The sequence below is a fragment of the Hypomesus nipponensis genome, chromosome 17 (genome assembly GCF_054491055.1).
Source record: "Hypomesus nipponensis isolate SF chromosome 17, ASM5449105v1, whole genome shotgun sequence".
Classification (NCBI taxonomy): Eukaryota; Metazoa; Chordata; class Actinopteri; order Osmeriformes; family Osmeridae; genus Hypomesus; species Hypomesus nipponensis.
Window position 1 is genome coordinate 1,807,501 of NC_140377.1, and position 22,500 is coordinate 1,830,000.

At 50.1% G+C, this 22,500-nt stretch overlaps 5 protein-coding genes and 1 long non-coding RNA gene across 10 annotated transcripts in view; 2 read left to right on the forward strand and 4 right to left on the reverse strand.

Moving 5' to 3' along the window:
* cdr2l (cerebellar degeneration-related protein 2-like) overlaps positions 1-799 on the reverse strand; it is a 7,522-nt gene extending 6,723 nt beyond the window's left edge. Inside the window, exon 1 of the mRNA XM_084678660.1 lies at positions 30-799. Within this exon, the coding sequence (XP_084534786.1) occupies positions 30-108 (79 nt within the window). The 5' untranslated portion in view covers positions 109-799. The remainder of the gene's footprint in view (positions 1-29) is intronic.
* Positions 800-863: 64 nt separating this feature from the next.
* Positions 864-12,047, reverse strand: recql5 (RecQ helicase-like 5). The gene is made up of 18 exons (XM_084678715.1): positions 11,772-12,047; positions 11,277-11,398; positions 10,624-11,145; positions 10,325-10,421; positions 10,100-10,211; positions 9,640-9,802; positions 9,475-9,557; positions 5,069-5,284; positions 4,680-4,782; positions 4,433-4,469; positions 4,281-4,339; positions 3,765-3,917; positions 3,336-3,530; positions 2,550-3,193; positions 2,410-2,455; positions 1,950-2,231; positions 1,801-1,873; positions 864-1,720 (listed from the first exon to the last, which is right to left on the reverse strand). The coding sequence occupies exons 1-18, from the start codon at positions 11,863-11,865 to the stop codon at positions 1,611-1,613; spliced, it is 3,111 nt and encodes a 1,036-aa protein (XP_084534841.1). The 5' UTR covers positions 11,866-12,047; the 3' UTR covers positions 864-1,610.
* Positions 6,776-8,983, forward strand: LOC146252905 (uncharacterized). The gene is made up of 3 exons (XR_014731912.1): positions 6,776-7,072; positions 8,131-8,335; positions 8,435-8,983. It is a non-coding gene; the product is annotated as an uncharacterized LOC146252905 (long non-coding RNA).
* A 159-nt stretch (positions 12,048-12,206) lies between the features above and the next one.
* On the forward strand, positions 12,207-14,677 carry npm2a (nucleophosmin/nucleoplasmin, 2a). 2 transcript variants are annotated; one of them, XM_084678709.1, is made up of 7 exons: positions 12,207-12,260; positions 12,399-12,544; positions 12,825-12,941; positions 13,796-13,889; positions 14,054-14,116; positions 14,361-14,411; positions 14,535-14,677. In XM_084678709.1, exons 2-6 carry the CDS (start codon positions 12,410-12,412, stop codon positions 14,393-14,395), a joined length of 444 nt encoding a protein of 147 aa, XP_084534835.1. In that variant the 5' UTR covers positions 12,207-12,260; positions 12,399-12,409; the 3' UTR covers positions 14,396-14,411; positions 14,535-14,677. The 2 variants fall into 2 exon arrangements, with proteins under 2 accessions (XP_084534835.1, XP_084534834.1); XM_084678708.1 differs by lacking the exon at positions 12,207-12,260 and having other exon boundaries at positions 12,291-12,544.
* A 62-nt stretch (positions 14,678-14,739) lies between these two features.
* On the reverse strand, positions 14,740-20,681 carry LOC146252907 (butyrophilin subfamily 1 member A1). The gene is made up of 9 exons (XM_084678669.1): positions 20,547-20,681; positions 18,661-18,784; positions 17,927-18,025; positions 17,648-17,749; positions 17,166-17,318; positions 16,863-17,000; positions 16,684-16,762; positions 16,305-16,331; positions 14,740-16,105 (listed from the first exon to the last, which is right to left on the reverse strand). The coding sequence occupies exons 2-9, from the start codon at positions 18,718-18,720 to the stop codon at positions 15,546-15,548; spliced, it is 1,218 nt and encodes a 405-aa protein (XP_084534795.1). The 5' UTR covers positions 18,721-18,784; positions 20,547-20,681; the 3' UTR covers positions 14,740-15,545.
* Positions 20,682-21,701: 1,020 nt separating this feature from the next.
* Positions 21,702-22,500, reverse strand: part of LOC146252908 (uncharacterized) — a 7,914-nt gene continuing 7,115 nt past the window's right edge. For 3 of the 4 annotated variants that reach the window (XM_084678704.1, XM_084678703.1, XM_084678702.1), the window contains one exon: positions 21,702-22,500. This exon is cut by the window's right edge and continues 77 nt beyond it. In XM_084678704.1, the coding sequence (XP_084534830.1) occupies positions 22,449-22,500 (52 nt within the window). In that variant the 3' untranslated portion in view covers positions 21,702-22,448. The other variant, XR_014731910.1, reaches the window with a different exon arrangement.

A 22,500-nucleotide genomic window follows, 5' to 3' on the forward strand; every position in this document is an offset into this window, starting at 1 on the left:
AAAATGAAGACTGGCAACCATCCTCTTACCCTGCTCGAGATCCCGTTGATCGTACCATGGTTCCTCTTCCTCCGTTACAAACTCCTCCATCCTTCCTGCACGGAGCATCGGTGCCCGGGTCTACTATTGTGAACGATGACCGGCGATCGGCTCTGAAAGATCTGGCGATGGGCTTCGCCCGGAAGCGAAAACGCACATAGAAATCTCGAAGGGCGCAGTCTCCCGGAGCTGTAACCCTTTCAGCGGACTCGGTTACTCTCGGTAGCGGGGCTGCCCTGCGTCGCCCCCCACGCGCATGCACCTGCTGCTCAACGTTCTGAAAAAAATCCCTTTCTAATCTGTGTGACGAATCATTTCATCTTTTTTGGGCCGCACTCGAGAACTGTGGGAAACGGTGGCCTAAAAACAGTTAGACCGAGGGCAATACAAGTCTCGTTGATTAGTCCTCATCCTGTTTATGTTCAATAGGCTTAAATTGTGCTAACCATACGGCACCGACAGTATGCCCGATGTAAAGGCACATCTCACATCTGTTCGGTCCAACAGACGGAGCAGATACGGTGTCGCTGAGTAGCTATTTCATAATTTCTGGATACTGTGATAAACAGTCCTTAGTCCTGCATCTGTTCCCGCCTGCGCCACGCACCACGCTCGATGCGGATTCGGTGCTCAGTGCCGACGTCTCCCCGTCTTTTCAATCATCCATTCAGAAACAAGTTCCCTCGTCCCTGTCCCGACGAAAACAACGAATCACTACTTTGTCCGTCCATGTGAGACGGTGTACTGGTACAATGACGCAGTATAATGCAGGCACTGAGGCACGTTACAAACAATAACAATATAAACAGAGCAAGATGCAGTGCTAGTTATGTCCATCAGCATCAGATATTTTATTGTAAACAAACTGGGTCGCAGAGAACAGGCAAGGACTACACAACTTGTCTTTATGGCTTCAGCGTTCAGTAGTCCAGTCCCCTTTGGAGCACAGCGAGATAAATGTTCTTTGCGGTTTGTTGGTTCACAAGTGACTACTGTTCAGTAGTCCTCTAACAGTGGCCCTTCCCTGGCTGGACACACCCACATTCACGACCAACTTCATTGCTAATTAATTAACCATTGAGACAAACAAAATGATCTTACGAAATGTAAACACACATAAGGACTCCTGTTACCACATAAACAATAGACAAAACATGGACTTAAAAGTTGACAAAAACTAAGCAAAAATATCAGTTTAAAATAACAATAATTTCCCTGCATAATGTCCATCCAGCTGTAGACTGAGTCCTCCAGCCTGGTAAGGATTCAGCAGCAGCAGCAGCAGAAGAGGTTGGTTGGACAGGACCAGAGAAACTTCACAGATTACAAACATTCCTTCCTGTTCAGTCCCAAAAACGGTGTGTGTCCAGTCAGACATGTTTCACTGCTACATCAGAGTGGCAGACTGTTTCTGGGCAACCTGTTTTCTGGCAGCGTGTGTGCAGACCGGACTGTTCTGGGGCATAGCAACAGTCAGTCAGAAGCAGCATCATACAAGGCTCAGAAGAAGAGGAGGAGGAGGAGTTAGTTCCCTCCTCAAGTGCCTCCCTCCATCTCTCCTCCCTCCATCTCTAGGACGAGTGTGTGTTCATTCTCTCCAGGTGTCTCCAGTCCTCCTCCCTTTCACAACGTTTCACTCCACTAAAGAACTTCTTTATCAGAGCCTTGGCCTCCACCTTCACTGTGGACACACAGAAGAAGATCACACACACACACACTCACACACACACACACACACACACACACCTCCAGGGTTCTCACCTTGTTCCCTCCCCTGGCCCCGCCCTTCAGCCAGCAGGTGAGACAGGAAGCGGGCAAACGACTTGAACAGCTCCTAGACAGAGAGGTCAAAGGTCACAACAGTAACTGAGATGATGAAGAGCACCTCTCCTCCTGTCCCTCTCCCTCACCTTGGTGCTAAACTTCCCCTGGGTGTAGTAGGGGTCCAGGCAGCGCACAACAATGTCCGCCACCTCCTTCCTGCTGGCAGGTTGTGGGGGGGCCGTGGTGGGGATTCTGGCCGTGGGGCCCAGGGGGGGCCGGGAGGAGGACGGGGCCCCCACAGCGCCCCCCCCAGGCTCCACCAGGGTCTCCAGCACCTGGGGGTTAAAGGTCACCTTCCTCCTGCTCTCCTGAAGGTGTCGGCTACGTTTGGCCGAGGGCTCCCTGTCTGCCCCATCGTCCTCTGGTACCTGGAACACAGACAGAGACAGAGAGAGACAGAGAGAGACAGAGACAGAGAGAACATGTGTAGTGTCGGTATTTGGCAGTATTCTGAGACAGACCATCCTCTGAGGTTCTAGAATATCAGATGAGGTTCTAGAGTTTGAGGGATTCTAGAGCTCTGGTATATAGAGGGGTCGTCCACACCTCTGGAAGGATCAGAGGTCTGTTCCGGTGTTCCTGACGTTTCTTCCTGAGGGACAGAGAGATGGCGTTACCGTGACAACCACTATTCAAGATGGTTATGACAATGACATAGACGTAAAGTATTCATGTCTGCATCTCACTCTGTGTGAGCCTCCGCCTCTCGCTGAACTTCCTCTTTCACTCCCTGTGTTGTGGGAGCCTCTTCCTCATCCTCCTCCTCCTCGTCCAGAGTGATGACTTCTGGGTTGGCTTCCATGGGGACCATCTCTAGTGGACTGGTATCCGTAGAGACCGTATCCGTGGTGACCGTGACAGGTGAGTGTTCCTGAGCGCTGATGGGCTGAGGAGCATCCTCAGCCTCATGAGATGACATGCCATTGGCTCCCTTCTCTAAAGTCCGCTCCTGGCTGTCAGTCTGTTTCTTCCCAAAGTACTGAGCGATGCTCCTGGTGCTCTTAGCGGCTTCCGCTAGCTTCAGCTGCTTCTTACTCAGCCCTTTACCCGCTGCTTTGGACGGACTGTTTACACAGAGTCTACTGCCTGCTTTAGAAGGGCTGTCAGCCGACAGCTTGTCGCCTGTGTGTGAGGGGCTGCTGAGGGCGGCGGCCGTGGCCTTGGCGTTAGCTCTGATGGAGGAGGTGACGGAGACCAGGGCCACAGGGGTGTCAGGGTGGAAGCCCCCTCCAGGGACCCCCTCAGGGATAGAGGTCTGCAGCAGCTCCCTGGCTGTCTGGAAGGGGTCTGAGGAACCCCTAAGACCTGCTCCAATCCTCTTCCTCTTCAGCTAACACACACACACACACACAGACACACACACACACACGATGCAAGATGAACCACTAGAACATTAGACGGAACTTCAAATATGAATGAGTCACTGGTAACAGCTTATCAAGCTTGTCTGCTTGTGTGTGTTTGTGTCTTACTGAGTAGATCTGGGAGGCGGGAGTGAAGCCAAGCAGCTCCACAGGAAGTGAGGAAGAGGATGGGCCTGATTCATCCTTATCTTCACTCTTCATGTCTTTGGTATCATCTCTCCCTCCTCCCCCCCCTCCCCCTCCCCCTCCTCCCCCTCCCCCTCCCCCCAGCGAGGCTGTTGATCCCTTCTTCATCTCTGAAACCTGATGGAAACAGAGGGATGAGTTCAACAAGCAGAAGCACGCTGGCCTGTCACTCACTTGACAGAAAGAGAGAGAGGAAGAGACACCATTGGCCGACACTATAATCCACATGACAGCGATGGATGGTGACAAAAACACACAAAACCGATACAGCTGTTTGGTGACAGAAACAGAAACAGCTGTTTCGTGCAGCTGTTTCCCTGTCTGTCCACAGGGGGCGCTGTGGAGCCTCACCCTCTTCAGCATGGCGGCCTTGTAGAGGTTGGTAGACTTGGCGTTGCGGAACGCCTCGTGTTCCATCTCCACCGCCATGGAAACGGTGTCCTCTGCTGCCCCCTGCTGGCTGGAGAGCGCCTGCTGTAGCAGCGCCAGGCAGTGCTCTCTGGCCTGACACACACACACACACACACAGTCACTTGGAGCCACAGAGAGGCAGTGTTTGTGTCTGGTGTCTCTTGCCCATCATATACCGTGTAAAACTGTACCGTAAAAACAATCCCTGTGTTACTGACTGTAAGGGACTAACAGCGGTGAATAGAACGTCCCCTCCCAATCTATTGTTTGTGAGGAGTGATGGAGTGGCTGTCTGTCTTATTCATTTGAGCTCTGATGATAGTGAGTCACAGCATTCCAATGGGTGAATTACTCTCAGCAACATGTGGAATGGGCATATTGGTTTGCAAGTGTGTGCGTGTGTGTGTGTATGTGTGTATGTATGTGTGTGTGTTTGTGCATGCATGTGTTTTGTACCTTTACAGTTAACCTGGGGATTTTCTGGCTGCTGGCTTCCTTCAGTAGACATCCAGCACCTGCACACACACACACACACACACACACACACACACAGGGTCAGACACATGTGTTTCCATGAGCCGTCTCAGAGACTGTAGATCAGAACTCACCTGGAGGAACAAATTCCACTCTGCAGCCCTCAGACCCCTACACACACACACACACACACACACACACACACACACACATTAGTGTTAACACTCCATAGTGTGTTAGGAAGCATTGTACGCCTGTCTGCCTGTCTGCCTGCCTGCCTGTCTGTCTGTCTGCCTGTCTTAAGGAGTAAACTAAGGCTTGCTGAGGAAGTAAAGGTTATACTCTGAATGCACGGCAGAGTGTGTGTGTGTGTGCTGCTACCTTCCGTAGGTTAATCTGCTTCTTGAAGAGAACTCCAAACTCCTTCTTCCTGATCTCAGAGTCGTCTTCTCCATCTCCTCCCTCCCACTCCTCATCATCATGCCTGGAACATCATCATCACCATCATCATCATCATGCCTGGAACATCATCACCATCACCATCATCATCATCATGCCTGGAACATCATCACCATCATCCTCATCATCCTCATCCTCATCATCCTCATCATCCTCATCATCATCATCCTCATCACCATCATCATCACACATATACCTCCACGTCTGTGTGTGTGTGTGTGTGTGTGTGTGTGTGTGTGTGAGGAGCCGAAGGGTTAGAGGTCATCAGGACAAGGTACCTGTCAGAACACCTCTGCTACATGGTGCGTTACCTCTCGAAGCCGTAGCCCTTCCTGCCCCCGGCGTAGAGCTGCCGGTCGAAGCCGAAGGGCCCGCTGGGGCCGGGTGCGGCCGCCATCCTGGTCCTGAGGGCGGAGCCCTTCTCCAGCTGGGCCCGCACCGCCCGGGGGTCCCGACAGCAGTCACACGCTCTGCCACACACGGGGGGGGAGTCTCCGAAGAACTTAGAGATGGTGGCATGGCGACAACTGGAGGGATGGGGAGGGAGGGATGGGAGGGAGGGATGGGGAGGGAGAGATGGGGGGAGGGATGGGGGGAGGGATGGGGGGGGAGAGATGGGGGGAGGGATGGGGGGGAGAGATGGGGGGAGGGATGGGGGGAGGGATGGGGGGGGAGAGATGGAGTGGGGGAGGGATGGGGGGGAGGGATGGGGGGGGAGGGATGGGGGGGAGAGATGGGGGGAGGGATGGGGGGGGGGAGATGGGGGGGAGGGATGGGGGGATGGGGGGGAGGGAGGGATGGAGTGGGGGAGAGAGAGATGGGGAGGGAAGGGGGGAGGGTGAGATGGGGAGGGAGGGATGGGGTGGGGATGGTGTGTACACCAAAATCCTCATCAATCCCACATTCCTCTGATAAGACAGCAGGGAGGAGAAAGATGATGAGGAAGGTGATGATGATGAGGAGGAATACTGCAGGATAATGAAGCAAGACTGGTAATACACTCTGTAGGTACAGACCAGTACGGTTACTTAATGATCAATAGCCTCTCATTGTGCACCAGGTCACCCACAACAGTGATCAATGTGTGTGTGTAATCAGATCAACACGCATGCCTCCATTATCACTCAGCACCAGCGATGAAAACAGAATCAACGTGAAATAAGATTGAGGACTAGTACAAACCAAAACAGATGGATGCATGCGTACACACAAACCCTTTCTCATTGTTTCAAATGCACGCACGCACACCCATTTCTGTCTGTCTCCAGTACATAGATACAACAACTCCCTCAAGTTCAGATTGTTGCGGAGGGAAGAGGGAGGAGAGAAAACTGTAGAAAAAGGAATGAAGGAGGCAGAGAGAGAGAGAGAGAGAGAGAGAGAGAGAGAGAGAGAGAGAGAGAGAGAGAGAGAGAGAGAGAGAGAGAGAGAGCGCAGTACATCATGTAACACACAGAACAAGTTTCTACAAAAGAGACACAACCCTATCAAGGCCAAAAGAACATAACAAAAACACACACACACACACACACACACACACACACACACAGGGTCTCCTGGGAGAGTACAACACACTGACTACTTTGCTTAAAGAAGAATGCCTGTCTCCACGGTGATCAAAGGGGGGGGGTGTCCTACCACAAGGGGGGAGGAGAGAACATAAACAGAGAGAGAGAGAGAGAGAGAGGGGAGAGAGAGAGAGACAGAGAGAGAGAGAGAGAGAGAGAGAGAGAGGGGGGGGAGAGAGAGAGAGGGGAGAGAGAGAGGCGTGCTGTAAAACAGAGAGGGAGGGAGAGAGAGAGAGAGGGGAGAGAGAGAGAGAGAGGCGTGCTGTAAAACAGAGAGGGGGGGGGCAGAGAGGCATGCTGAAAGAAACAGACATTGAGGTCGGCATGCAATAGGAGAGAGAGTGACATAGAGAGAGAGGAAGGGAAGGAGCGAGGGAGAGAAAGAGGGAGGGACAGAGAGAGTGAGTAACTTGTCTTCCCTTAATGTAAGCCAGACAGCAGAAACATGCAGCAGGAGTTGTAACTGTGTGGCTGTCAACAGAGTTGCACAAGCACTGGTCCTGTCCTGCTGGAACACCAGGATCCAGGACAGAGAGGAGCAGAGCTGGAGCAAGGAAGGAGGACTGGAGAGGAAGAGAAGAGGACTGCTCAAATAGATTTAAAAAGAGAGGAGAGAGAGGGAAGAGAAGCGGAGAGGTGGAGGAGAGGCACAGGAAGCAGAGACCCGAGGCCATTGGACTAGAGCGAGAACGAACAAAGGAGGAGAGGAGGAGGAGAACTGGTGAAAAGAAGAGAGAAGAGGTCTGAGTGAGTATGACCAGCTGGAGATGTTGTGCTACTGTACAGTGTGTGTGTGTGTGTGTGTGTGTGTGTGTGTGTGTGTTTGTATGCTAATGAGATGTGAGAGGACTTATTTGTGCTAACCCTAATCCTGAGCAGCCTGTTAGGCTGACAACATCACCTCTGTCATTCTGCACTGCAGGGTCATCCAACACACACACACGCACACACACACAGAGACATATACACACACACACGCACACGCACACACACACACACACACACACACCTCTCCCCGTCACCCAGCACTGGGACTGCCTCAGGTAAGAGAGATGTTAGAGATGTTGTTGCTTCTTACGTCTTAACAGACTTATTCACTTCTAACAACAGTACATAGTCACGTAACCTGCTGTGTGTGTGGGTGTGTGTGTGTGTGTAATATACTTTAAGTGTGAAAATGACCAATTCTTCAGGTTGTTATATCATGTCTGTGTGTGTCTAGTGTTACATGTGTGTGATTCTTCAGGGTGTGTGTGTGTTACGTGTGCAAGCCTGTCATGAAGACAACAGTAGAGGGAGGATCCTGCTATGGACCTGGGTTCAATACAGGTGTGTGTGTGTGTGTGTGTGTGTTTAGGCAGGTTATGAGTCTGCGGGGTACTTGTTCCAGGGTGAGTTCACTGTGAGGGGGTTATTGTCATTAAGAGACTCACCTATCTGGAAAAAGACCCAATCACATTTGCCCAGCGCGTCCAACCACACCTAAACACACACAACCAGAACAACCACATGTTTGTGAGCACCACCCTCCCAGACTGGGAGAACGTGCTAACAGTCTCTCCCTGCTTAGTTTCTCCCTACCCAGTCTCTCTCTGCCCAGTCTCTCCCTGTCCAGTCTCTCCCTGTCCAGTCTCTCTCTGCCCAGTCTCTCTCTGCCCAGTCTCTCCCTGCCCAGTCTCTTTCTGCCCAGTCTCTCTGCCCAGTCTCTCCCTGCTCTGTGCAGCACATCACACAAACAGATCTACTTAGACAAGATGCTTTTCCTGCTGGTATCATCCTGGTGTTCCCACCTCTGTCTTCCCCAGGTCAGCCAATCCCAGCCCCAGCTCCCTCACTAGCACTGACCAATCAGACGTCCTCGTTCTGAGTGACAGCCGTCCTGAGCCAACAGGATGGAGGCTGGGAGCGAAGTGCTCGGCCTTCTGGAGAAGATCTGGGCCAAGCTGCAGGGGCTTCCCCATGCCAGCTCCATAGAGATAGGAGCCTTCTTCATCCTCCTCCTCTTCATCAGTAAGATCCTCACACACACTAGCTGACACACACCTGTGCGCGTGCACACACACATATACACACACGCGCTAACTTTCCTCTCTCTGCTATCCTCTGCAGTGGTCATCATCCTCATGATGGTTTTAACCTGTGTGACATGTTGCTGCTGTCGCAAGACCCATCCCAAAGGACCACACCCTTGAGATATATTTAGACAGGAAGTCAACATGGACTTCTATGAATCTGCAGAATAAACACCCAGGCAGACAGAGCTTACATTAGTACATGTGTTAAGTTATATTATGTTGTTATATTGCCATAGACTATCTTTATAAACAGGCTATCTATATGGACCTACGGTCTAATTGATGAAGGAGGACCCACACACAGAAAGGGAGACAGAAACTGCACTACAGAATGGAAGTCAGACATGACATTTAGTCAGGCATTCTGCATGGACACCCCAAACGTCTTCAGAATGGAGATGAAAACACAGCACAGCAGACTAGGAGCAAGGGGGACGGTGATTACTGAGCTACAACCACCCTGGCCAGCTCTCCAGGTGTTCAGGAGAGGCCACATTCCTTGGAGCGCCCCTGAACCAGGGCAACAACCAAGGCAACCCTGAGGAGGGGAGGGGCTTACCAGGAGGGGCGGAACGTACATAGGGGTGGGGCTTACTGGGTGGGGTGGGGCTTACTGGGTGGGGTGGGGCTTACTGGGTGGGGTGGGGCTTACTGGGTGGGGTGGGGCTTACTGGGTGGGGTGGGGTTTACAGGACAGGAAAGGGGTTCTCTGGGAGGGGCAGGGCTAACTTTATGATGGTGCCAAAAACAAGCTTAAACACTTTAAGAGGAGAAAGGGATGCAGCCTGACCCCTGCTGGAACTATCTGGAACTGCAACAGTGATCAACGTATTTTATTTTACTTAAAATACTGCCTGTTTAATCGGTTATCGGTATGATTAATATGTAGCTACGATGTATAACATTTTTCACATCAACGATATATCAATGATGATTGTATATCTCTAAACATTAAACTGTCATTTCCTATATTTTGCTATATGTTGAATATGTGAATGAGTGAGATAATGAGTGTGTGTGTGTTCCTGTGTGTGTGTTCCTGTGTGTGTGTGTGTGTGTGTGTGTGTGACTCACGTCTCCTGCTCACAGAAGGACACCATGGCTTCAAAGTCGGCGATGGCAGCTTTGTCCGTTTCCTTCTCTGAGCCTCGCTTTGCCTGAGCAGCACCATGACAACACCATGGTTACAAGTGATGTTCACACACACACAGGCATACCCACACACTCAAACACACACACCTGCTTCCGAGCCAGCTCCTTGCGAATGAGGAAGTTCATCTGCTCCTTGTCCCTGGGGGAGTAGTAGGTCCTGCAGCTGGAGGGCAGCCCATCCCGCCCTGCGCGGCCTGACTCCTGGTAGTAGCTGGCCAGGGACTTAGCCAGGTTCCAGTGGGCCACGAACCTGCACACACACACACACACACACACACACACACACACACACGGTTAAGATTGTAGGAGTCGGGTGGCTAGCGGTTAGGGAATCGGGCTAGTTATCTGATGGTTGCCGGTTCGATTCCCCGCCGTGCCATATGACGGTGTGTCCTTGGGCATTGGCACTTCACCCAAGCTTGCCTCGGGGGAATGTCCCTGTACTTACTGTTAATCGCTCTGGATAAGAGCGTCTGCTAAATGACTACATGTAAGATGGTGTTAGGTCTGTGTTTGGGAACATCCCTGGCCTCTAGGCCCCGCCCACCTGACGTTGGCTTTGTCCACTCCCATGCCGAAGCTGATGGTTGCCACGATCACCGGCACCTTCCCCTGCATCCAATCAGACTGGGCCTCCGTGCGATCTGCTGTCTTCAACCCTACAGGCAACAGAAGGTGAGAGACGAGTGTGCAGTACAGGATTACAGCCCTCCATGTTTGTAGTCCATACAGAACTGCAGCCCATGTTTGTAGTCCTGCTGGTCAGTCTGACCTGCATGGTAAGGCTTGGACAGGACTCCCAGGCTGCTCAGCTGATGGGCCACAGTTTCACAGCCCTCTCTGGTCCTGCAGTAGACGATCCCACAGCCCTGCCACCAGACACAACACACACAGCTTCAAGAACCGAATATTACCAGACAACACTCAGCACTCATGCAACAGATAAAGCATGTGTGCAGGAGATCAGATGAAGACAGAAACTGGAACACAATAGAGAGAGAAAGTGGAATATACAAAAAGAGATGCAAGATGAGAAAGACAGAAAGAAAGGATCCGCTCTCCTGCTCCTACCCGTGTCTTCCCCGGGGCCACGCCGCCCAGAGCCTCTGAGACGAAGGCGTGCAGGTGAGCGTAGGGTTCATCCAGCTGCTCTCGGAACACCACGTCGTAGTGCAGGTTACTACGGAACACCGGCGTGGCGAAAGACAGCGGAGAGCGTAGCCTCAGGGACTTGCTGATGTCTTCCTGAACCTTTTTGGGCGCCGTGGCGGTCAACGCTACACAGACCACTCCGGGAAGACGGGCTCGCAACTCACCCAGCTTGAGGTAGTCAGGCCTGAAGTCATGCCCCCACTGGGAGACGCAGTGGGCCTCGTCCACCGCCAGGTATGAGACAAGCCCTCGGGAGGAGAGGCTGGTCAGGCAGGGCTTGAACCCGGGAGAGGCCACCATCTCTGGGGTGATGTAGAGCAGCTTCAGCCTGGGGCTTTCGCTTTCCAGGTCGGCCATGATGACGCGGCGATCGGCAATGGGGAGCTTGGAGTTGATAGAGCAGGCGGGGATGTTAAGGTCTCGCAGGTGCTCCACTTGGTCCTGGAGGAGGAGGGAGGAGGAGGAGGGAGAGAAAGGAGAACAATGTGTTGAGACAAAAACAAAAATATGAAAGACATAGACGAGAGTGACCCAAAGAGAGCAGAGAGGGAAGGGTAGACTGGCAGACTAACTTGTATGAGAGCGATGAGGGGGGAGATGACCAACGTGATGCCATCGGCCAGCATCGCTGGCAGCTGGTAGCACAACGATTTCCCTGCCCCCGTGGGCATGCACACAAACACATCGCGGTCTCCTGCAAGGTGAAGAGACAATGTATCTGTTATTAAGTAGCTAGTATCCAGAGGTTTACTGGCAATTACGCCTCTTAACATGAGATGGCTTGACAGGTGCCAATTTAGACTGCTTCTGCAAAACTCCTGTGTCGTCTATCGAGTGGGATAAATAGCAAGTTTATGAGACTAAACTGCTATCATAACGTGTTATGAGACTACACTGCTATCATAACGTCGTTAGTTACTTAGTCTCAGTCTCCATCAAATCACTGACAAAATAGCTTGCTAATTTGCCTGTTAGGGCTAAGTGTTATGGTTAGCGACCGTTGTGGTAGCTAGCAATTTAGGTTAAGTCTTCGTGGGAGTGTAATCTATATTATTTATAATCTATACCTTTGATAACGGCCTTGACCGCATCCTCTTGCTTCTGTGAACGGAATACATCAAACCCAAAATGGGTCTTTAACGCCTTTTTAAGGGAAGTCATCACTTAGAAAGTGAAACTCCCAACTTGACAACAAACTTCACTCCGCTCAGCTACCGGCGTCGCATAACGATGACATCAGAGTATTCGTGCATGGCAGAAATGCTCATGGCAAACGGTTATACATATTAATTCCCGTTAAACATATTTAAATACATGAATTTCCCCTATAATTGCCTCTGTGAAATCGACACAATTTTCAGTGATCAACAACAAAAGTCAAGTACTTTGTTTCGCAAGAGACAACGCAAAAACAAGTCCGATTGGACTAGCAGACACACCTTTGTTCGTTCAGCCAATAGGAGGCCAGTCTTACATGTGATCATTTTTTACAAATTAGAGCCCCAGTCTGATTTCAATCAAGGCTCGAAATCAGATCACCTGATTTTTATCGACAGGTGTGTTCATATCCATACACGCGAGGTTTAAACATCATACATTCTAATGATGTGTATTAGCCCTTGTGGAGCATGACAGGGAAACTAATCCTGATCTGTCATAAAACATGTACTTTAAACCTGCCTTTTGTTTCCGAGGCTTTGCTCCCATGGACCTGTCTACCTCGTCGTCAGTCTCTGACAGCGTCTGTGTGCTCTGGGGCTGTGAGTTGAAGGAGACCCAGAAGAAGGTTGTCTTCGACGTAGAGGAGGATCTGCTGGAGCACCAGTTCTTCATACGAACCGTCAGTCAACCTGCCGAAATCACGCGGATCTGACTCCGAATCCTGATCTGATTCTGAATATAAATACTAACTATCTGAAACTGATGTATTCCTTTAGCAAAGGCTTTCATCCAAAGCAATGTACAGGGTGCAGCTAGGATCTCAAGTCAAATGCTCTGGCACTAAACGATCTTGAGCTGTAGCTAATCTGAAGGGATGACTGAATCTGACTCTGAATCCGAATTCTAAGTATCTAAACAGAAAACGCTAACTGTCTGGTGTGTGGCTCTGTGGTGTTCAGATCTGCTTGAGTGCCGAGGCCACTGTGGAGATGCATGTGGTGGAGGTTAAGGACAGGGTCGGCGTATGCTCCGACCTGGTGCCCATTGCTACCCTGCACCCCCTTTGCCAACCCATGGTGAGCATGGGGCATCTCAGTCATGTTTTCATCCGTCTCCTTCAAAGACGTCAAGTTCCAGTCTCTCAGGTTGTCTTCCTGGGGACGACCTCACGTGTGTCCTGGTGTGTTTGTGTCCTGGTGTGTGTGTGACCTGGTGTGTGTGTGACCTGGTGTGTGTGTGACCTGGTGTGTGTGTGTGTCCTGGTGTGTGTGTGACCTGGTGTGTGTGTGACCTGGTGTGTGTGTGTCCTGGTGTGTGTGTGACCTGGTGTGTGTGTGTCCTGGTGTGTGTGTGACCTGGTGTGTGTGTGTCCTGGTGTGTGTGTGTGTCCTGGTGTGTGTGTGTCCTGGTGTGTGTGTGACCTGGTGTGTGTGTGACCTGGTGTGTGTGTGTCCTGGTGTGTGTGTGTGTCCTGGTGTGTTTGTGTCCTGGTGTGTTTGTGTCCTGGTGTGTTTGTGTCCTGGTGTGTGTGTGTCCTGGTGTGTGTGTGTCCTGGTGTGTGTGTGACCTGGTGTGTGTGTGACCTGGTGTGTGTGTGACCTGGTGTGTGTGTGTCCTGGTGTGTGTGTGTGTCCTGGTGTGTTTGTGTCCTGGTGTGTGTGTGTGTGACCTGGTGTGTGTGTGTGTGACCTGGTGTGTGTGTGACCTGGTGTGTGTGTGTCCTGGTGTATGTGTGACCTGGTGTGTGTGTGACCTGGTGTGTTTGTGTCCTGGTGTGTGTGTGACCTGGTGTGTTTGTGTCCTGGTGTGTTTGTGTCCTGGTGTGTGTGTGTGTGACCTGGTGTGTGTGTGTGTGTGACCTGGTGTGTGTGTGTGACCTGGTGTGTGTGTGTGTCCTGGTGTGTGTGTGTGTGTCCTGGTGTGTCCCCAGGTGAGCTTCAGTGGGTTTGAGCTCACGCCCCCAGTCACCTTCCAGCTTCGCTCTGGGCCTGGTCCTCTCTTCATCACGGGACAGCATGTCACCTGTACGTAGCTCAGTAGAAACTGTACATACCTGAGAGGACTGGTAGAGATATCATATGTACAGTCGAGAATCATTTAAATAAATGTAAGTTACTAGTGATGATCCTTTCTCCTTTTCTCTTCTGCTCACTGCGTCGGTATGGTCTTTGTGTATCTCCTATGACAGTAACGTTGGAAGACGAGGACGAGTTTGAGCCGAGGAACGTGTTAACCTGGATGCAGCCCCATGGTAAGCTTTTAGAACCAGGACTTTTAGAACGAGAACATTCTCAACCTGATGGAACCTTCAAAATATGAATGTTTAGAATCCTAAACGGAATACCCAGAGTCTGAACAGTCCGACCTTATTTATTCATACGTAACTTATTCACTAATATTGCAATTATTTTCATTAAGTTTGGAGTAAAAAGTCTGGATATTTTGGCCTTTCATAGCCTATGAAATGTCTTACAGTATCTTGTCTGTCCTGCTAGTGGCTGACAAAGACATAGAACGGCTCTGGCTCTAGTCATCACCCTCTGCAGGTTAGATTCCGGAACATTCACATCCGGACCCTTCCATCTGAATATTCTTCATTGACACCATGTGTTCCACCCTTGCTATCACATCAGTGTAGTTCAACCCTGCCTTTTTGTTTCTCCTTTCAGGTCACAGAGGTCTCTAAACCTCCATGTTATTGAGAATCTGTCCAGTTGTCATATTAAATGCACTTTGTGATGCTAGTACATCTTTTTTCCTGTAGATGAGTGTTTAGTCTGTTTGTGTAAAAGATTAAACAAAGGTAAAATGATTGGGACTGTTTGATCTAGCTGTGGGAATCGCAGTAATACATCACTGAAAATTGTTCAGAGATCAGATTTTTTATTTATTTTTATTAGTCATTATTCACAGAAAGTGCATTGTTACTGCAGGATTACATATTGCACAACAATAAGATGGCTACAACGTTTACACTTGGGTAATCTGTCACAAAAAACGTGAAAAATACTGAGCACGTTGTGAGCTAGCAGGTAGAATAGCAGTAGTAAGGAGAAGGCATGGAAACAGCCAGATAAACAGCAGAATAGCAGCACTGCCCCTGCTGGTCATGTACAGAACTGCAGTACATCTCTAAAGTCACTTCAGAGCAAGGCAGGTAGGACTAACGTGTTGACATTTAATAATTGTGTACTTAGTACTGGCCCCTAGGGGGCGATCTTGCGCTAAAGGAGGGTCCCCTACCGGAGTGCTGAGGAGAAGTGAGGGCCACCACGGGAGTGGTATGGAGAGGGAGGAGCAGGAGAGGGAGGAGCAGGAGAGGGAGGAGCAGGAGAGGGAGGAGCAGGAAAGGTGTGGGAGGATGAGGAAAGGGAGGAGGAGGAGGAAAGGTGTGGGAGGAGGATGAGAGGGAGGAGGAGGAAGAGAGGGAGGGGGAGGAAGAGAGGGAGGGGGAGGAAGAGAGGGAGGGGGAGGAAGAGAGGGAGGGGGAGGAAGAGAGGGAGGGGGAGGAAGAGAGGGAGGAGTAGGAGAGGTGTGGGAGGAGGAGAGGTGTGGGAGGAGGAGAGGTGTGGGCCACCACAGGAGTGGTATAGGGGAGGAGGGAGGTGAAGGAACAAAAATCAGCTCCAGAGACAGGGATAAGGAGAGAGGGAGGAGGAGGAGCAGGGGAAATGCATCTCTCAGCCCCACAGACAGGAAATGGGACAGAGACAGCGAGCCTTGTTGGCAGGGGACCTGATCACCAGGTCCTTGACGATCTCCACCGTCCCGAAGAGAGGGTACAGCTTCTCTGAGAAGCTCTCGTTGTAGGTGTAGATGTGGGAGCGCGTGTCCACGTCGTAGAAGGACAGCTGGCCCTGTGCGTAGTCCAGGTGCACCCCCACCTTCCTGGGGATGAGGCCGGGGGGCAGGGCCGTGAAGGGCACCGTCAGAGCCTTGAGCTCCGTGCCTCTCTCCAGACGCAGGCTCAGGTAGCCCGTGTCCGTGTTTAGGGACTTGAAGCCCTTCCTCAGGGCCGACTCCTTGGCCACTCCCAGGCGCCAGTCGCGCTCGCCCACCTCCACCTCCCAGTAGTGGCGCCCGGAGGTGAACCCGGCCACGCCCACCGCGCACCACCAGCCGTCGAAGCGCTCGTGGTAGTTGGGGATTTCCTTCCTCTCGAAGCCGCAGCGCATGCGCTTGTCGTCGTGGGAGATGAGGAGGTCGGGGTTGGCCGTGTTCAGGTCAAGGGTCACATCCACTGGAGAGGGAAAAGGGAGAAGGCTCATTTTATGATTGTTTGTTTTCCTGCTAATGCTTCGCCAATGTCAACATGCATAAAACATCAATTGTCATATCAATAAAGCTCATTTGAATTTAATGTAGATCAAAGGAGTTATGCAGATACATTTTGACTTTATATCGATGTATGGTCGACCTAACAGGATAATATACTGTACCTGCAGCGTCTGCGATCCAGTCCCACACTGTAACATAAACATTTGGTAGACATTAGACTTGGAATGTAGGAAATACAAACAATATCCTCTCTCACTTTCCCCGACTCTCCCTCTTTCTCTCACTGTCCTTCACTCTTTTGACTTTTCTTCCTCTGACTGCCCTCCCTTTCTGTCCCTTTCTAACACACACACACAATCTTTCCTCTCTATGGGAGATAGATCTCCAGGCGCGTGAGCAGTTTAGCTGCCAAAACCTAAGTGCAAAACAAATGGAAATCTAAGGGAGGTGAATTTGCGCCCTCCTGTGGACACAAAATGAATTACAAGTCACTCCTACTCTCTCCCCCCCTGCTCTCTCTCTCCTCCAGGTGAGACCTACCACAGTGGGGGATGTAGCGCGTGGCTCCTATCTTCTGGCTCCTCTGCTTCCATATGAGCCACTTCAGTGGGATGGCCTCCTACACACACACACACACACACACACATTGTAGACGGTCAGTTGTATCTGTCTGCCAGCCGTGTCCAGTCTCTCCTCCAGCATGTACCCCCCCCCCCCACCTTGTCCAGGCCCAGGCTCAGCAGAGTCATCATGACCAGCTCCATGGCAGCCAGCAGGTTGGGGGTCCGATTCCACTTCCAGGCCGACTGGAGGTCCTCCAGGGCCCGGGACACAGCCTCCCCAGGGCACACGCTCTGCTGTGGGGGGGAGAGGACAGAGCAGACAGGGGTGAGTTTGGGATGACCAGGGGATATCAGAGAGGAGGAGGAGGATCTCGATTCTCCATACGGTTAGCTTAGCCTTCTAGCAGGTCTGTATGATAAAACAGCATGATCCAGGTTGTGATCCGGTTCTACCAGTACCTCAGGCTGGGCCCGCAGATCCTTGACCCAGGTGAGGAGCGCGGCCTTGGCCTTCTCCAAGTCCTTCTCCTGTTCCTCCAGGTCCTTCTCCGGTTCCTCCTGGTCGTCCTGCTCAGTCTTCTTGGGCCAGCCCTCCGTCTGCATGGGCCTTTTCTACAGGGAGGAGGTGAGGAAACAAGGAGGTGAGGAAACAAGGAGGTGAGGACACAAGGAGGTGAGGACACAAGGAGGTGAGGAAACAAGGAGGTGAGGAAACAAGGAGGTGAGGAAACAAGGAGGTGAGGAAACAAGGAGGTGAGGAAACAAGGAGGTAAGGAAACAAGGAGGTGAGGACACAAGGAGGTGAGGAAACAAGGTCACAAGGATAGGAGGACATAGCTGAGGAGACAATATAACAGCTACAAACTCGTATGTTAGAAAACCCAAATGTCTACGTTTGTGTCAACTTCAAAAGGTTCTGTCATGACCAGGTCAGCACTGACCTTGCTCTCCATCATGGAAGCCCATTCCAGGATGAAGGCCTGGCAGAGAGGGGTCGGCCAGGTGTCTTCCAGGCTCCAGATGTGTCCCAGCACCTCTGTATTCTACACACACACACACACACACACACAGAGAAAACACACGCAAAATCAATTCACCCTGTCCATCAGGCAATGATGAACGACTTCCAGATCTTCGGGTCTGTTGTATATAGTGTATCATACTACAGAAGAGAGTAGTTTGTATTTCCAGTTGAGTTTCTTGTGTGTGTGCATGTGTACCTGGCAGACCCGGGCAAGGTCCCTGGCCAGCTCCACGATGAACAGCTGGTTCTCATCCAGAGGCTCTCTTTTCTCATCCTTTGCCCGTTTGTGAGACTCCTGAAGATACACGAGGGTAAGGTGCTTATCAGACGACGACAGAGGTAGAGAGGAGAGAGAAGGGAGGGACTACAGGAGGAAGTGGACTGAATAGATCGGGAGATATAACAAGATCTTTAAACTAAGGTCAGAGGGGAGAGGAAGGGAACCAACCAGATTCACATCCTGCCCCTCCTGTCAACATAGGAGTCTCCCTTCCACCCCCTCAGCCAATCTCCCTTCCCGGCCCCTTACCCAATCTCCCTTCCCGGCCCCTCACCCGATCTCTCTGGCACGCTCCCTCTCTTTCTAACTCTTCCTGTATCTCTCTCTCCTTTCTGTCTCTTTCGCACTTTGTCTGCCACTCATTCCCCTCACCCATCTCCCCGGCCCTTAGCAACTATTCATCTCCACAACAACACAGACTCATTTACAAGATCTCTCCAACTCCAGAAAGCCTGCATGTTGTTTGATTTGAAACCAAGATGCAATTTTAAATGATTCTAACGAGGCCTATGAGGTCTCAAAGCTTGTGACTCCAGTCCTCCACTTTGGTCTCAAGTTCGTGTTGTTCTGCGATACGATCAGGCCGACTCTGCAAGAAAAATGTGTGCGTGCCTCTATATGACCACAGATCGAGGGAGGCTGCGCCATACCTTGAGCTTGGCTGTTATGTTCTTGGCCGGCTCAACTATGAAGTGGAAACACTGCATCATCCTGAAGGCTGTGGTGGAGGAGTCCTGCTGGTGCTGGAGGAGTCCTGCTGGTGCTGGAGGGGTCCTGGTGGGATGCCACAGGAGGGAGGGGGGGTCAAAGTTCCTACAGGTAAACTCTTGCACTTTTGAGGTTCATGTTGTTTCATTTGTTTGACTACATGTTCTTATGTTTCTTCCCATCAGCACTTATTTGCTTTTCACAATGTATGCTTTATGTTTTGGCAACCCGCAATGTTTTGGGGGCTATCTCGTTGTTTATGATCATTGACCGAAGCACTTTTGTAAAGCTCTCTCTTGGAAGTCACTTTGGATAAAAGTGTCTGTTAGTAAATTATGTAAAAGCTGAACTCTAACCCTAACTGACAGAGACTAACTGACTAAATCATATTCAGCCAGGCTAGTCTGGAGAAATAACTCAACCATGAACAGATTGTTATATAGCCTTTTAGGGCCTACCAGAACTGTTGTCTTTTCTGTCCTATCTGAACAGTTCTTTACTACTTTCCAAGCTGTTAGTTCTGCCCTTGGTGTGTGAACAAAAACACAATCACCCTGTCACCCAAGACCAGGATGTGCACATGTTGATGTACTGGTGCTGTTGTCAATCATGAAACACCAGGATGAAGGAGTCACACACACACCAGCACAGGAGATACTATCTACTTCTCTACACACAGATACAGAAACACAAACACACAAACCTACACACACTCCACTAGCACAACACTTACCACACACACAACTACACCCACACAGACTCCTTGGTTCCAAGGCTGCTGTGTGGTTACTAGCAGGGTGAATGAGACACGTGATGTTAGTCAGTGTGCCTCTGGGTTGTAGCCGGATTACACAGCACAGCTTCCAAACAGGGTTTACAGTTCCTCTACAGTAGACTATAAACAGCACGCACTTCAGAGAGAATTAACCAGCCCGAAATAACAAACCATCTGTAGCTGAATGCAGGACGAGTTCTATATCCAAGATATTGATTGTGTTTGGACCACTCCAACTTAAAACAATGAAATTCGGTTGGAAAATGTCCTCTCAAAATACTACTATTGGATTATTATGGGCCTTGCTCCGATTCGTGTTTCTAACCAAAATGACACATCCACCAAACAACTTTAATTATAAGAAATGTTCACGAAGGGACACATTGACGGGGAACAATGGATAAATGAACGGTTAAAAGATAAAGCCAGCATGCACACTAACAAGTAATGTGTTTTCTTCCCAAGATCCTCTGCTATTACCACTTGCTGTAGCCTATTAATTCCCGCAATGGCACATTTGGCCTATGGCAGTGCTGAGTGAAGCAAAAGAACAGTCTGCCTGGATAGGAACATTACCCTGTTCTGTCATTTTACCCATGAAATGAACCCTCTCAGTGACGAACCTAGCATTACTAGACATTACAGAACTAGTAATTTCAAGTGAATGTTTTTGTAAATATCCTGAATTTTATCTGAAGACTTTGAAGGCGTAACCTGTGGGTGAAAGCGTGACGCAGCATACTGCTGACCCAGTTTCGGGTTTTGCGCACCACAGCAGGTAACCATGGCTCCTGTGACTTTGCGGCATAGCTGCGATACACACACCGAGCTGGCGTTGTTAATATTAATGAGGCAAATACCCTTGGCTGACATTGCGAAACGTCGAATCAACAATTTTTTTCCATTGCATATTGACATTTCGACATGTATAATGGAATGCTTTGCATGCAGCGACGTTAAATGTATTGCGATGTAGCATTATTTTTTTTTCTGTTTTATAAGTTGAAATAAAATCACACGACACCTGGCTTATTACAAACTTTGACGACTCACCTTGTGCAGTTGTGGAGCAGGTTCTTTGGTATGATTGAGCCACTTGTGAAGATTTCCACTGCTATGATTCAGTTGATGGTGTGCATGCTGCAGTATGACTGACCCTGTTTACATACAACACTGCCGTGTGGTCGAAGATTGTTCGTCCGTTTCCGTGTGTCTGGAATCTGACCGAAGACGGACGAAGCGGGCAGCCATGTTTGTTGTGTATTGAGCCACTGCAACCCAGAGCCATATGGCTCTGCTGCAAACCACTGACAGACTTTTGTTTTATTTTTTTACTTTAGACCTTACGTAAATAGATACACGTGTTTCGGATAAATGACATATTCCAAACTCCACTAACAAGGACAGCTACATCAGGGCACTTTGAGGAGATTTAAGGACCCGAAGGGCTTTGTTGAATAAACACAAAAACACTTTCACTGTTTGCTCTGCTTCTATATAATCTGACAGTTGATCAGAAAGTAATTCTAGTTCAAACAAAGCTTCAGCTCTGTCTCCAGGCTCCAGTAGTTTCTGATGAACACTAACACAGCCTGCCTAATGAGCTACCCAGTCTGAGACATGAGAGAGAAAGGTCAGGACTCACAACCTCTGCACTCAATGATCCACCAGTCGACACATGAGGTGACCCCTGCACAACCCCCAAACTAGCTGAATGAACAACACAAGGCCTATCTGGAGTTGTATCCTTCTGAAGGAGAGGATGAGAGATTAGCAGCAAACAGTTGCGTCTGTTGTTTCTGTGAGTGAGGGCTAATAGGGATGTTCTGGTGGTTAGGGTTAGTGTCCCTCTGTGAGGGAGGGTACTGTGAGTACTCTGTCCGGTTCTTCCTCCAGGCAGTTTCCAGCTGTGGAACCCAGCTGTGGAACCCAGCGGTGAGAGACTTAGGAAACTCTGTCCTTAGACTTCCATGCCCTCTCTCACCCTCCTCTTGTGACTTCAATATAATGATGTCACTTGTTGAGAGTAGGGGGAAGGTGGTGGGGGTGTCTGTGATGTCGCTATGTAGAAAAGTGTCGACTATATTGATTAAGAGCTAAAACAAGATAAAGCCCCTGCTCTTCTCTAAGTGTCCAGCAGGTGGCAGAGGTTGGCCTCTCAAGGTCTGGCATGTTCTTCCCTCATGTCTTGCTGTTGAGAGACAATAAACTGTCTGGAAAAATGGGTTTACAACCAACAAGACGTTTTATTTACATGTAACTTATATGAGAACTTAATGTGTGTGCCTGGTTTACAGAAGCCATCTTGCAAGTTTGAGTTGTGACATACATGAACTCTGTTAGTGAGTCTGTTGTACACAGTAGGCAGCTCAGATCTGATCACACATTCAGCTGCCTGGAGGAACTCCTCGTCACAGTTTTGGCACGGAAAGAGTAGACCCACTCTTGATAGACACAAACATACATTTCTAAATCAACTGTTGATTTTTCTGTTTCTCTATGAATGCAGTTCAAGATCTGACAGACGTTTAAAAAAAATAACAAAAACAACATTCATTAAAATAATTTGCTCCCTTTTTGACAGTATTTTCTTTGGCAGTAGGTGGACCAGCCACCTCAGGGAGACAGACAGACAGACAGACAGACAGACAGACAGACAGACAGACAGACAGACAGACAAACAAACAGACAGGTAGACAGGTAGACAGGCAGACAGATACACAGGCAGGAGGGTATAGGGCAGTGTAGTTTTCATATACTACCTGGGCCAATCTCCAAATACAGTCTAAAACACAGCTTCCCTGATTGAACTCACCCAGTGCAAAGAAACCAATGGATCACTTGTACAAGCGGTCGACTATGAACCGAATCAAACGCACCCAAAGTCATTGGCCTGATGTCATGAACCCAGGCCCTGTATTCATACAGGGAGAGGGCCGTCATTGGGCGGGGGGGTCAGGGTGGGCCTGTCTGCGGGCCTGCAGGCTCCGTGTCTGGGTCTTCTGGG